Source organism: Rhinoraja longicauda, chromosome 37 (assembly GCF_053455715.1).
Source record: "Rhinoraja longicauda isolate Sanriku21f chromosome 37, sRhiLon1.1, whole genome shotgun sequence".
NCBI lineage: Eukaryota > Metazoa > Chordata > Chondrichthyes > Rajiformes > Arhynchobatidae > Rhinoraja > Rhinoraja longicauda.
In genome coordinates, this window is record NC_135989.1 from 18,486,830 (window position 1) to 18,502,549 (window position 15,720).

A 15,720-nucleotide genomic window follows, 5' to 3' on the forward strand; every position below is an offset into this window, starting at 1 on the left:
GTGTAGGGGGACTGGGCGAGTGCAGGGACCGGGCGAGTGCAGGGAGTGGGCGAGTGTAGGGGGACTGGGCGAGTGCAGGGACTGGGGGAGTGCAGGGAGTGGGCGAGTGTAGGGGGACTGGGCGAGTGTAGGGGGACTGGGCGAGTGCAGGGAGTGGGCGAGTGTAGGGGGACTGGGCGAGTGTAGGGGGACTGGGCGAGTGCAGGGACTGGGCGAGTGCAGGGAGTGGGCGAGTGCAGGGACTGGGCGAGTGTAGGGGGAGTGGGCGAGTGCAGGGAGTGGGCGAGTGCAGGGAGTGGGCGAGTGCAGGGACTGGGCGAGTGCAGGGAGTGGGCGAGTGTAGGGGGAGTGGGCGAGTGCAGGGACTGGGCGAGTGCAGGGAGTGGGCGAGTGTAGGGGGAGTGGGCGAGTGCAGGGACTGGGCGAGTGCAGGGAGTGGGCGAGTGCAGGGAGTGGGCGAGTGCAGGGAGTGGGCGAGTGCAGGGACTGGGCGAGTGTAGGGACTGGGCGAGTGCAGGGACTGGGCGAGTGTAGGGGACCGGGCGAGTGCAGGGACTGGGCGAGTGTAGGGGGAGTGGGCGAGTGCAGGGACTGGGCGAGTGTAGGGGACCGGGCGAGTGCAGGGACTGGGCGAGTGTAGGGGGAGTGGGCGAGTGCAGGGACTGGGCGAGTGCAGGGAGTGGGCGAGTGCAGGGAGTGGGCGAGTGCAGGGAGTGGGCAAGTGCAGGGGACCGGGGAGCGGCGGGGCACCTCGGCTCTCCACAGCCCCCAGAGCCCTGGCGGTGATTGGGGAAGGTGTTGGAACAACGTGGACAGGTGGGACTAGTGTAGATGTTGGCCAGTATGGGCAAGTTGGGCTGAAGGGCCTGTTTCCTCACTCTATGACTCTATAACTGCTGTGCAGTCAGCGAGGAAGCTTTCCGAACAAGTTGAGAAACAACACAATACAATGTTTTGTAAAAGTCATGATGAGCATGCAGAATTATTTTAGTCACATTTTCAGTTTGGTGTCATTACTTTGGCAATTCTTCAACTTGCAATTTAGCTGTCAAATCTAAAAACCTTGAAGGCTAAAAACATTTTATTTCTGTGCACTTGAGGTAAAAATGTATTTCAAAACACGATTTGTAATCTGCTGCTTTGATGTGAATTCTTAATCTCTCAGCGGCCTTGCGGCGCGCTGTTTTGCAGTGCTAACATTCCATCGGTAGTGTACCACTGACTGCTCCCAGACTTTCACCCAGTCTGCAACTGAGCTCCACACTTCCTTGATCATCTCCCTAGTTTCATTTAATTGGTGTGCTAATATTCCACAACTGTGGCTCAGTTAAGTTTGTGTTTATTTTTGTCACCTGCAGTTCAGAGTTATAGAATCACACAGCATGGAAACAGCCCCTCCAGACCAACTTGCCCATGCTGACCAACATGCCCCATCTGCACTAATCCCACCTCCCTGCGTTTGTTCAGTTTGGTTTATTGTCACGAGTACCGAAGTACAGTGAAAAGCTGAAGGTAGACACATGCTGGAGTAACTCAGCGGGACTGGCAGCATCTCTGGAGAGAAGGAATGGGTGACGTTTCGGGTCGAGACCCTTCTTCAGACTCGAGGTCTGACCTGAAACGTCACCCATTCCTTTTCTCCAGAGATGCTGCCTGTCCACTGAGTTACTCCAGCACTCTGTGAAACGTCACCCATTCCTTTTCTCCAGAGATGCTGCCTGTCCGCTGAGTTACTCCAGCATTTTGTGTCTATCTTCGGTTTAAACGAGCATTTCCTTCCCACTGTGAAAAGCTTTTGACCCATGTCTCTCTAAACCTATCCACATGTGACGACACACTTTATAAGCTGTCAGACGGGTAATAATCCTTCTCTTTGTAGAATCGACAGAGTGATGTCGCCGAAAAGGAGGAAACGGAGGCAGAGAAGATGCCGGCGTACGATGAAGAAACTCAGGTGCTGATTGACGGTAGGTTATTGACCCAAACTAACTCTGACTTGATGCAGACAAACTCCTGCGTTCTGGGGAGTGGCATCTGTTCTCTAACCGTCTCTGAGCCTTTCACTGAATATAAGAAAGTCTCTCCACCAGCTATTTAATTGTGAGAGTGCAGATTCCACCCGAGGACCTGGTTAAAGGGTTCTGTGTTTCACTTGAGAGTGGTCTCCTTCTCTGGACAGATGCACCTTGAAGTGGGCCTCGTTAAAGTGGTCCGTCTCAACACTGGCCGATGGACACAGGCACCTTTACATCTTCACTGTGGCAAACCTCTCATTAACTGACTCCTCTGTGACTCTTGTTTCCCTTTTGTGTGTTGGTTTTGCCCCTGCAGCATGTTGTCACAAGATATCTTAGGGCCAAAAAGACGGATTTTAATTGCCTTCACCCCATGGCTGTGCATTAAGCTGTTTGTGTGTATCATCTGTAGTTTCCCCACTTTCAAGCTATTACCTTTCTGTTTTTATGATCACGCCTCGGGGTGTGGTCGTTGAGAAGCCCAGCATTTGGCACCCATCTCTGCCTCTCTCTGAGAAGTTCTTAAATCAACACCTTGATCCATAAGTCAATACGGGGCAGTCTGTGATGAGGGAGGAATGGTGAAGCATTTCCAAGTTGGGATTGGGAGGGGAACCTGCAGTGGGTAGTTTGTGCACACACCAATCTTTTGACTTGGCCTCCACTGCCTTCTGCAGCAATGAACTACTGTTTGCCCTGCATTCCCTTGTGTTCATTGCTGCAGAAGGCAGTGGAGGCCAAGTCAAAAGATTGTTAAGGCGGAGATTGGCAGATTCTTGATTAATACTGGTGTCGGGTTTTGGGGATGTGGGTGTCAGGGCAGGAGAATGGGGTTGAATGGGAACGATAGATCAGCCCTGTTTCCATGGCGCAGTAGAACTGATGGGCTAAATGGCCTAACCTACTCCTCTAACACATGAACATGAAACAGAAGTGTTCCATTGTGTCGCTGACTTGTGCCTTGTGGATGATGGGCAGGCTTGGGGATGGCAGGAGGTGAGTTGTGTGGGTCTGGGCCCCTAGCTGCACCTTGTAGCCTCATCATGTGGCTTGCAAAGTCGAGGGTTTAGTTGCCCATGACCCTCGAAGGGCCTTCAGTCTGAAGAAGGGTCTCAACCCAAAATGTCACCCATTCCTTCTCTCCCGAGATGCTGCCTGACCTGCTGAGTTACTCCAGCATTTTGTGTCTACCTTCAATTTCAACCAGCATCTGCAGTTTTTTTCCTAACCTACAAACCTGTACGTCTTTGGAGTGTGGGAGGAAACCGAAGATCTCGGAGAAAACCCACGCAGGTCACGGGGAGAACGTACAAACTTCGTACAGACAGCACCTGTAGTCGGGATCGAACCCGGGTCTCTGGCACTGTGAGGTAGCGACACTACCGCTGTGCCGCCGTGAGTTTGTGTCAGAAGGAACTGTAGATGCTGGTTTACACTGGCGTCTGCATCTCCATCTTACGAACTGTCTGACTTACAAACGGTTCTCAGGAAGGGGTCCCTGCTGAGCGCCTGAATCTGTTTGATTTAATGTCGCCCTTTGTTCTTTTAAACTCCATGGAGTCCAAACCCAAAGTGCCCAGCCTCTCTCGGTAGGACAACCCTTTTATCCCAGGAGTTAGCCTGTGAATCTCTCCAGCCTCTCTCAGTAGGACAACCCTTTCATCCCAGGAATTAGCCCGGTGAATCTCCAGTGCCCGTCTATCTTTTCTTAGCAAGGAAGCCAAATCTGTACAGTGTTCCGGATGTAGCCTCGCCCACACCTTGTACTGGTGCAACAAAACATCCCTGATCTCCAACTATAGCCCTTTCTCAGTAGAATCTAACATGCTATTTTTTTTTCCTGCTGAATACTTGCTAGACCTGCCTGCTAACTTGCCGTGACTCATGCACGAGAACACCTAGTTCACTCATTTGCAGTCTCTTCATTTAGAAACAAACCTGCTGTTTGATTCCTGCTTGTGAAGTGCATGACTTCACATTTCCCCACTTCAGTGTAGTCAGGAGATGTATTTCCCTTTCTTTCGTAGGCGGCAGATAAACACTGAGATTGAATTGAATACATTTTATTACCCAAGCATGTATGCATACCAGGAATGTGGCTTGCTGCTTTGCTCGCAAGTAACAACACGACATACAGTAAACAATTAAGAATCATTGTGCTTAATAATTGAGATATGTGCAGAATGGTAATTATTTGCAAGGAAATTAAGTTTCTATTAATGTGAAACTTTGCACATCAGTGTGATCGAGGTCCTGGTCTGGTGATTGCAGAGGGTATTGCTGTACAAGATTCCCCACATCTTCAGCAAGTGTTGATGATGCAGACATTCTAGTGGTGAGAACAAACCCAGTACAACTAAGAAAATAAACTTGTGAAGCGATAGTTGCAAAATGCTGCAAAGGTATTGCAGAGAATGCAGTAAATGAAGTTACAGCAGTTAGCGCACTCTGGTTGCAGGGTTTGGTGGTGGGCGTTTGCTCCTGTTCTTTCCTGTTGTATGAAAATTCACAGGAACAGAGCACCTCGTGAAACCCTCTTTCTAAAAAAATACTTATTGTCAAAAGTAAGACATGAGGAACATGAGGAGAGAGTTTATATTAAAAAAAGTTAACGTGTTGGAGTAATTCAGCAGTTCAGGTAGCATCTCTGAACTCCGACAGCTGATGTTTCAGGTCTAGACCCATCTTCAGACTGAAACATCACCTGTCCATACTCCCCAGAGATGTTGTCTGACCTGCTGGGTTACTCCAGCATTTTGTCTCTACTTGTATTGACAATGTTGGCTTAAAAAAAGCTATCCGGTGAAGTTGTAGTTCCCTTTTCTCAATCTGAAGTCTGAAATTCTTCTCAGATTTTTTAGGAATTTCTACTTCTGCCTTTTCTGATAATAAATTCAAACTTTCACTACTCCAGCTGGAATTGTGATTCCTCAATTTTCCCTCTGCACCTTCCACCTGTCTCCTTGGATCAGAGTTGTTAGTCTCTGCCAAAGGCAATTGTTATTTCTTGTTTGTTTAGTTTAGTTTAATTTAGAGATACAGCACGGAAACAGGCCCTTCGGCCCACCGAGTCCATGCCGACCAGCGATCCCCCCGCACACCAGTTTAGTTTTGAGATACAACATGGAAACAGGCCTTATTTATTCTGCTTCCTCTTGCCTTGCTTAGCATTCCCACCACTCCTGCTGGGAAAGTTCCATCAGGAATGTCCATGTTGCTGGGAATAATTGTTCAACCCAGGCTGCTGGAGGCATCACAGCTGAGTCCCAGCTGTGCTGATTCACGAGAAACAGCTGCTGCTCCTGGAGACGAGGACCATGTTTGCCTCCTGGTCATGTGTTCCTCAGCCCGCTGGCATTCTTCTGTCCATGCCAAGGTCAGTTCACGCAGGGAGATATCAAATAATGCTCATACCCACCAGGCCGTTGGGATAGGCTTCCGACTGGAAAGTAAACAACTGGGATTAACACCAGAGGTGGAAACATTTTTTTACAAAAGTTACCCGTTGGGTAAAAACAGTCACAACAGCGATTAGATTAGAACTGACAATTCAGCAAATATTAAGTGTCATTTGCCATTGGGGCTTGTCCCTGCAATTATAGAAAAAAACATGTCAGGATTGCCTTTGGGGGCAGCGCGTCTTCTACATATTTTAGTTCTACCTGTAATAAATAGCCCCCCCACTTTGAGGAGCAGGTGCATCATTACTTTATTTACAACTGTCGTGCCCTTCGTAATCTGCAGGTGTCGCCTTTGAATTCATGTGGGTGTCTGATGGTTGTTTACACAACGCAGGTTTAAAATGAAACCAGTGTGGCTGCAGGTTGAGGCATGTTTGCTGAGTGCACTCTGAGTTCAGGTTTCATCCCAATAAACTGCTTGTAGGTGAGCTAAGTGCAGATTAACGGGGCGTTTGTATTCTCTGGTTAGTGCTGCCTCACGCGGTCATGTGCAAGATGTGACTTGCTGCTTTACAATCCCTACGCAAGAACCACAACCAGGTAGTACTTGCATTGTGTACAACGCTGGTATGCCCAAGTCAAAGTGTTGCTCAGTTAATGGTTAATTGGTTCTTTATTGGCACATAAACACCACACAGTTAAATTCTCCTTCGCATAGATCACACACGCACGAGTCGCCATGTGTTGGCGCCATTTACAAAAGTCCAATGTCCAGTCCGTGCGCTGGATGTATTGGAGCGGCTCCAATCCAGGCGAGCCCCAGGCTGCTGCAGGGTCTTCTCCGTCACCTTCTGCCTGCTCGGCCCACCGACCCACGTCCCTCTCCTCACCCGCCCGCCCCCCTCTATGCCTCTATGTCCACGACCGAATTTAAATGAGTCAAAATGGAACTTGATTGCCTGTTGTCCAAAATAAGTGCATGTCAGAAATACAGAGAGTTCTGCAATCAGCCAGATTGCCTCACCTATATAATATAATCACAAAATAATTGCAATGTAACCAGAGCGACTGACTGGGGGTGAGAGGGATGGATCAGCCATGATGGAATGATGGACCGTCTAGATGGCCTGAATGGCCTCATTCTGCTCGGTGTAATGGCAGGCATCACTTTACCAGCGTTGAATCAGAAATTTACACGATCAATAATTTTAGTTAAGAGTGACAATGCAGAAACGTGCCCCTCGACCCACTGAGTCCGCGCCGACCAGCGATTCCCACACACTAACCGTATCCTACACACAATAGTGACAATTTAACATTTATAGCTCGCCAGTTAGCTACAAACCTGAAGGTCTTTGGAGTATGGGGGGGAAACCGGAGATCCCGGAGAAATCCCGCGCGGTCAGTGTGGAGAACGTACAAACTCTGTGGTCAGGATCGAAACCGGGTCTCTCTCGTTGTCAGGCAGCAACTATTCCGCTGCTCCGTTGTTTCTTGTGAAAGATTCTGCACAAAATATCCTCCAGCATCGGTACATGTTAAAAGTCTAGCTCCCTGCCTGACTTTGCATGAAGGGAATAGACCAAAATGGTTTTGGGTTGTGGGTGGTTTTGTCTGTGTGCTGGGCAAGTTGCTGTTGTGGGGGCTAAGGACGTGGAGACACCACTGCAGATTTGACGGTTCCATTTCACCAGCACGACCACCACAGCAGGAAGCTGCTGGCACTGCTCCTTCTTCTGCTCCCTTGCTTTATTGCTCCTCTTTATTGTTCGTCTCAAAACAGATCAAAGGACAGGTTGGAGCTGAGGCAGCAGCTTCTGCCAGCAGCTTCTGCCAGCCTCCTCCTTCCAGGGGTTTGCAGCCCCTCGTCTCTGAAAGTGACCTAGATTAGTGAGCTGTCCGCTAAATATCAGTTTGACAAACTAAAGAGAATTATTATTTTTTTTTTTTAAGTTCAAGGCCTGAAACAACAAAATGAGCGAAAAGGCTTATCTGATTGTTTTTGATCGGAGTACACAGAATTGACAGTGAGAGTCTGAATCCTTCTTTCTGCTTTGGGCTTATTTGCACCGTAAATATGTTTGGATTTTCATCAAACCCAGCGATGGAAAATTACTTTTGTATGGAAATGGGCTCCATTTACAGCTGCCATTTCCAACAAGTTTTATCTTCAAAATGGGGTGCGTGAATAACATATTTTAAGAATCAATTGAAGTGTAAAACATTTCTTTAATCTAGGATTGTACTGGGGAAACGCTGCAGATTCTAGTCTGGTGATCTTAATCCAAATGAGCCACAACTGGGAAATATTGGCTCGTGTCATGAGAGCTGACGGGGAGAAGAGGCAAGTGTGCCCCAATGTTAGGAGGTTGGAATGGAAAGGGCAAGTTCATCTAGATGATGTGCGTAGGAAGGAACTGCAGATGCTGGCTTACACCAAAGATAGCCAGTAACTCAGTGGGTTAGACATCTCTGGAAAACATGGATCAGTGATGCTTTGGATTGGGAGTCTTCTTCAGACCCGACCCGAAACGTCACCTATCCATGTTCTCCACAGATGCTGCCTGACCCGCTGAGTTACTCCAGCATTTTGTTTTTTCCTTGGTAAACTGGCAGCTGCAGTTCCATGTTTAGTCAACTCCAGCTCTCTTTAATGCAGGGAAGGGGTGCATTTGGTCTCCCTCATCTTCTCTCGGCACCATTGGCAGATGTGTTGGTGGGGACCGGGTTCAATCTCCTAAGACCATTGATAGCTGTTGGTGAGGGGCATACTTCCTCCATCCCCTCTCCCTCGATGCCTGTGTGCACTTTCACTGAAGCAGGAGCCCCATATTGAGGATTATAATTGAACAATCTAATTGCTAATCACAGGAGACCACTGGATATTTAGTCACTCGCGAGTCGGGATGAAATCATCGGTTTCTGTGACCTGTTTGCCCCCTGAAATTCTGCCCCAGTTGCTGATCCTCGTCAGACCCATCAATCTGGCACTTTACTAGTCAGCTGCCTGGCACATTACTGCAATGGAACAGAGAGCATGCTTGAGATAACCTGTTTTAATTAAATTTGCTCCTGATCCCAGTCAGCACAACGCTTTATTTAATTTTATAAATCATTCTGTAAAAATGTACCATTTTCAAATTGGAAAATGGATTTGCCGTGTTTCTATTCTTTAACAAAAAAAACTGTGTAGTGAGACTGTTTAAAAAAAATAAAATAATCTGTCTGGTCATGAAATCTGGAGTGGCTGAGGTCCCAGTAGAGAAGGTGGTGTTTGTGTAAGTGTCCGCAGCAGCTTGCATGGAGCTGGTGTCATTGTCTCAGAGGAGGGCAGGTGCTACTTCCTGCTGGGAGGATAATGCTGCATTTTCCAACCTGAATTGCTGCGTCTCTGCTCAAGGCTGCCGTCTTTGTGGCGCCAGTGCTCCCCGCACGCACACACGCACACTCGCTCACTCGTTACACACTCAGACCCCACCCCGCCTGACACAGCCTCTAATTTAACCCATTATGTCCTTTGTGGAGCAATTCCCGTTCTGCTGATCTCTTTGGAGGCCTTTGGTTAATTGCTTCTCATTATTCCTATTGTTGCCGCCCAACATCCCTCCTGCTTAGTCTTCAGCTCTTTAGACCAATTACGCAATCTGCTGCTGCCTTGCACAGAGTGCTGATAATTTGCCCAAAGTGCAGATGATTTGCATGGTAATCTTTATGTGGAGAGCCATCTTTATGTGGAGAGCCATCTTTATGTGGAGAGCCATCCTGGGCTGATGCAGCCCCCTCTCACGTTGGTGGGGAGTGGACAACACAACCCCACTCCTGTCAGCAGCACTGAGGCAGCTGGTGTTGAGGGACTGGGGCCCAGTCACAGTGAGACTCACTTTGACCCCTTGGCTCAATGTGGAACATCAGTTACCAATATGCAGTGCACAAGCAACGATATCACATCTAGAAAACTGTGTATATGGATATTTCTAAAGCTGGGATAGATGGATTCTTGATTAGTACGGGTGTCAGGTACGGGGTCAAGGCAGGAGAATGGGGTTGGGACGGAGGGATAGATCAGCCACGATTGAATGACAGAGAAGACTTGATGGGTCAAATGGACTCATTCTGCTCCTATCATTTATGAAGTTATGCAGGAGCTGTGGACAATACTTGTGCTCGAATCAACGTCACCAGAATGAATTGAACTGGTTATTCATTACAGACCTATAAATTGACAGCTTTGCCCTTCTGAACAAGAGATTACTTTTCATAAAATGCAAGTGCCCCAGGACATTCAGAGGTCCAGGAGTGCTGTGCTGCTGTGAGAAACGAAGCATTTAGTGTAGAAAGCAGGGGGGCCAGGGTGGGGATGGAGGTAGGAGGGGAGGATGTCGTGGGGAATGAGAGGATGGTGTGGAAAATGAGAGGGCGTAGATTGACATAATTGTATGGGGGACTCGGAGAGAGACGAGGATGAATGGTTTGGCTGGAGGTGGTCTGGAGTTTGTGATTTGCTGTTGGAAAGGGTGGTGGAGGCAGAAACCCTGGTCACTTTCACACTTCTCTAACTCTTGCCTGATGGGAGAGGGGTGACACTGGTCCTTAATGCGGGACAGTGCTGTTCGGCTGATGTGTCCTGCCTTGATACTGCAGCCACTTCCTCCGATGTTAAAGAATGCTTGCGATGACTAACTAACTTCTTCCGTTGTCTTTTGCACTGTGCAGATGTATAACTAGTGCAGAGTGCTGACATGCCAGTGTACTATGTCAGCACACAACAACAGTTTATGTAACTGTATCTCTGTTATAATTGTATAAAGCACTTTGAGGCATTTTAATGTGCCATCTGTTCTATTTATGCTACAATTACTTTCATTCTTGTGAATAAATGGTGATGCCCACCAAAGCCAACAAGTTTGCTCTTCATATTTATTTATGTTTAAGGTGTTGACATTTCTGGCTGAGCCGGCATTTAATATCCATTCCAACTTGCACCTAAACAGCGATGGTAGGTGAGAGCCTAGAGGCACGTGTAGTTCAGATTGGGGCCATTCGGCCTATCAAGTCTATTCCTAGCACATTAGCGAGTTGGGAGACATGTGCAGCCCAGATTGGGATCATTCGGCCCATCAAGTCTACTCCTAGCACATTAACGAATCTAGAGGCAAGTGTAGTTCAGATTGGGGCCATTCGGCCCATCAAGTCTACTCCTAGCACATTATCGAATTGAGAGACATGTGCAGCCCAGATTGGGACCATTTGGCCTATCAAGTATACTCCTAGCATAATAACGAATCTAGAGGCAAGTGTAGCCCAGATTGGGGCCATTCAGCCCATCAAGTCTACTCTAGACCCAGATTGGAAAGGTCGTCACACTTGCTTCTACGTGGTCACTAATGAAACAGACGGGGGGGGGGGGGGGTGTTATCTTTGTAGTTTCATAGCTGCCATTACTGGGTCCTTTTTCTTTGTTAATTTTGGATTTTAAACATTGAATTTAAAATCCCATGGTACCATGTAAAGATTTGGACCTTTCCCTGGATGAGCGATGCTAAACTCTGGCAGCTAGTTCAGTAACATAACTGGTGAGCCACTCTTGTGGAAGTTGGATCAGCCTTGTAGTGATCCTTGCTCAATGTGACGTGAAGCCTGTAGCCTCGTTATATCTATCTATCATTTTCTTTCAGATGCTGAAAAAGCCAGGAATGAATTCTCCGAAGCAGAGAAGTCGCTGAAAGAGGTGGAGAGTTCGATTGGGTAAAGTATCTTAAATATAAACAGTTTATCCATACGAGGCGTCGCCCGTTCCTTCTCTCCAGAGATGCTGGCTGTCCCGCTGAGTTACTCCAGCATTCTGTGTCTACCTTCAGCAGAATGTTGCTTGGACTGGAGGACTTTAGCCATGGGGAGAAATTGGAGAGGATTTTCTTGTTTTCCTTGCAGTGACGGAAACTGAGGAATGATCTGTTGGAAGTATATGAGGTTATAGACAATAGGTGCAAGAGGAGGCCATTTGGCCCTTCGAGCCAGCACCGCCATTCAATGTGATCATGACTGATCATTCTCAATCAGTACCCCGTTCCTGCCTTCTCCCCATAATCCCTGACTCTGCTATCCTTAAGAGCTCTCTCTAGCTCTCTCTTGAATGCATTCAGAGAATTGGCCTCCACTGCCTTATGAGGCAGAGAATTCCACAGATTCACAACTCTGACTGAAAAAGTTTTTCCTCATCTCAGTTCTAAATGGCCTACCCCTTATTCTTAAACTGTGGCCCCTTGTTCTGGACTCCCCCAACATTGGAAACATGTTTCCTGCCTCCAACGTGTCCAGCCCCTTAATAATCTTGTACGTTTCGATAAGATCTCTCATCCTTCAAAATTCCAGTGTATACAAGCTCAGTCGCTCCAGTCTTTCAACATATGACGGTCCCGCCATTCTGGGAATTAACCTAGTAAACCTACGCTGCACGCCCTCAATAGCAAGAATATCCTTCCTCAAATTTGGAGACCAAAACTGCACATAGTACTCCAGGTGCGGTCTCACTCGGGCCCTGTACAACTGCAGAAGGACCTCTTTGCTCCTATACTCAACTCCTCTCGTTATGAAGCCCAACATTCCATTGGCTTTCTTCACTGCCTGCTGTACCTGCATGCTTCCTTTCATGCACTGATGTACTAGGACACCCAGATCTCGTTGTACGTCCCCTTTTCCTAACTTGACACCATTCAGATAATACTCTGCCTTTCTATTCTTATCACCAAAGTGGATAACCTCACACTTATCCACATTAAACTGCATCTGCCATGCATCCGCCCACTCACACAACCTGTCCAAGTCACCCTGCAACCACATAGCATCTTCCTCATAGTTCACACTACCAACCAGCTTTGTATCATCTGCAAATTTGCTAATGGTACTTTTAATCCCTTCATGGAAGGATAAATAATCAATATTGTTTTCTCATGGTCAGTATTTCAAAAACATGACGGGATAGGGTTGAGGTAAAGCACAAAGAGTTTTCAAGGGAATGTGAGGGGTATTCTTTTACACAGGGATTGGTTGATATCTGAATCATACAACAGAAGGTGGAATCGGATACAGTCACCATGTTTAAGAGACATATAGACAGAGGAATAAATAGGCAAGGCATGGAAGTTTTCAAGAGAGAGTTAGATTTAGCTCTTAGGGCTAAGGGAATCAAGGGATTTGGGGAAAAAGCCGTAAGGGTACTGATTTTAGATGATCATCCATGATCACATTGAATGGCGGTGCTGGCTCGAAGGGCCAAATGGCCTCCTCCTGCACCTATTTTCTATGTTTCAATGATGTTTAAGATAAAGCAACCAAAATAAATTGACAGAAGGAAGCTGAGCAAATCACTGGTTCAGAGTTCAGAAGCTATTTGCAAATCTTTCCATTAACGTTCCATTATGCCTTTTATTCCATTACCGTTGAGAAAGAACAGGAATATGACCCGCTGTTTGGAGAGCAGAAAAACACAATAGTAAAAAACGCAGGTAGGTGGGTCTAGTGTAGCTGGGGCATGTTGGCCGGTTTGGGCCGATGGGCCTGGTTCTACACTCTATGACTCTGGCAAGTCAATGCCTCTCACTGGCTGTGAATAGCTCAATGCTAGAATGCGTACAGAAACTCCCCTGCCCTCACCTCCACCACCTTCACTATTTTACTTACCTCTACTATGTGAACCAAGTGAGTTAGCTCACAAACAGTTAGCAGAGATGATTCATTTGCTCCCTTGTTTCTGTGCTGACCTAATTTCCTTCTGCAGTCCCTGGGGTGGGATGAATGAGCATGTTTGAGTGGAGAGAGTTGCCAAATGAGATGCAGCTAATATTAGGAGGTGGGAGAATATCTGACGCACATGCATCCATGTAGGATTATTCTCACCATAAATTGGACAGTATTTAGCTTTGCTTTTAAGATTCCAGAGTGTTGTGTCAAAGAAAGATATTTCCCTTTGTCTGCTGAAGGTGATTGCTTTGGAGCCCTGGGTGGATCCGTGCCATGGGCTCCGATAGCCTGACTGTCTGTTCTTCATGCTCCAGATTAGATAGCAAATGTTGACGGGCTGTTGCAGTGCACCATGCTCCTAGCCTGGGGCAGGGCTGGTCTGCGTGCTGGACAGGAACCAGGCATCAGCACGGCTGGATGTTTTTGGAGCCGCAGAGATGCCACAGGCTTGTTGGGTCCTTGCATCAACAGAAGCTAATTGTCCAGCTTCTACAGCAGTGCAGATGGACAATTAAAGTATTGTAAACTACCTTCTTAGATTGCATCAAAACGCAGCAAGTTTAAAGTGATTTGGTGCGGGAAATGCGCACAGTAACATAGTTTGACACTTTATATAAATTGATTTCTACCCAAACGCCAAAGAAAGCCATTGTCATAATGCAGAAACTGACCCTTCTGCCCAATAGTTCATGCCAACCATGCTGTTCTGTCAGTTTATTGTCATGTGCACTGGGGTACAGTGAAAAGCTTTTGTTGCGTGTTATCCAGTCAGCGGAAGGACAATACTTGATTACAATTGAGCCATTTACAGATACATGGTAAGGGAATAACGTTTAGTGCAAGGTAAAGCGTGCAGCGTAGGTTCACTAGGTTAATTCCCGGAATGGCGGGACTGTCGTATGTTGAAAGGCTGGAGCGATTGGGCTTGTATACACTGGAATTTAGAAGGATGAGGGGGGATCTTATTGAAACATATAAGATAATTAGGGGATTGGACACATTAGAGGCAGGAAACATGTTCCCAATGTTGGGGGAGTCCAGAACAAGGGGCCACAGTTTAAGAATAAGGGGTAGGCCATTTAGAACGGAGATGAGGAAGAACTTTTTCAGTCAGAGAGTGGTGAAGGTGTGGAATTCTCTGCCTCAGAAGGCAGTGGAGGCCAGTTCGTTGGATGCTTTCAAGAGAGAGCTGGATAGAGCTCTTAAGGATAGCGGAGTGAGGGGGTATGGGGAGAAGGCAGGAACGGGGTACTGATTGAGAGTGATCAGCCATGATCGCATTGAATGGTGGTGCTGGCTCGAAGGGCTGAATGGCCTACTCCTGCACCTATTGTCTTTGTCTATTGTCTATAAAGCCAGCAAGGTCCAATCAAGGATAGTCCGAGGGTCACCAATGAGGTAGATAGTAGTTCAGCACTGCTCTCTTCCTGAGCGACTCCCATTTGGCCAATGTCCTTCTCAACTTTTCCTGTCTTGGAACCTGTGCAAACATTGTAATTGTAGCTGGTCTATCACCACCTTTGGCAGCTCGTTCCAAACACCCACCACCCTGTGTGGAGAACCCTGCCTCTTGGGTCCTATTTTAAAACTTTCATCTCTTCTTAAATGTATGCCCTATAGTTTTAGATGCCCTACCCCAGGAGAAAGGCTGAAAATCCATCTTATCTATCCCCTTAGGATATTTTAAACCAAATAAGAAAGCAAACTGGAAAGTTAACACTTTGCCTGGCAGATTGCTGTGCATCAGATGATGCATTGATGTTGTCTGTCACATGAGACAAGAAGTGTTCCCCAATCAGTGCTGAAGTTGCCCAGATACTGGAACGCTAAACATTAAGGGATTTTAGTTACGGTGCATCTTCCAAATCATCACCCAAGTCTGAAGAAGGGTCTCAACCCGAAACGTCATCCATTCTTTCCAGAGATGCTGCCTGTCCTGCTGAGTTACCCCAACATTTTGTGTCTACAGTTTAAACCAGCATCTGCAGTTCCATCGTGCACATCTGGGCAGGGACTGTTTTAACTCTGACTTATTTAGATACAGCAATACCTTGGGACTGGATCTGTAAGAATTGAAGCCATTTGCCTTTTTTTTTTGAAAGACACATCTCTAAATTTGTGATGTTTGTTTTGGTTATTGGCAGCGGACTTGAGTTTGGAGTGCTTTGAATTGCAGTTTCAAACATGAAAAGTTCTATTGCAAAGTTGTGTTGCAACTGTAAAATGACCGTCTCCTGCCACTGTGTTTGCAGGAGCATCGAGAAGGAGCTTCTGGTTGACTTTGGACCCGATGGGGAATACGCGTACATGTTTGATCAGTGCTACGAAATGGCAACAAATGAGTAAGTGGCATTTTAAATTTATTTTCCCTGCACCCTCTCCTTTTTGTCGGGACCCTGTCTTAGTTTCGGTGTCCCTGCGGATGTTGTAAGATGTGGACAGATTCAGGGGCAGTTTCTTCCCAGCTGTTATCAGGCAACTGAACGGTCCTATTGCCAACTAGAGAGCGGTCTTGACCTCATTGGAGACCTTTGGACATCACTGGGCTTTATCTTGCACCCAGT

At 47.1% G+C, this 15,720-nt stretch overlaps 1 protein-coding gene across 1 annotated transcript in view; it reads left to right on the top strand.

Annotated features, from left to right (window-relative positions):
* prkcsh (PRKCSH beta subunit of glucosidase II) overlaps positions 1–15,720 on the top strand; it is a 59,292-nt gene that overhangs the window by 33,976 nt on the left and 9,596 nt on the right. The window contains exons 11-13 of the mRNA XM_078429324.1: positions 1,880–1,967; positions 11,092–11,161; positions 15,409–15,498. Coding sequence (XP_078285450.1) covers positions 1,880–1,967; positions 11,092–11,161; positions 15,409–15,498 — 248 coding nt within the window. The remainder of the gene's footprint in view (positions 1–1,879; positions 1,968–11,091; positions 11,162–15,408; positions 15,499–15,720) is intronic.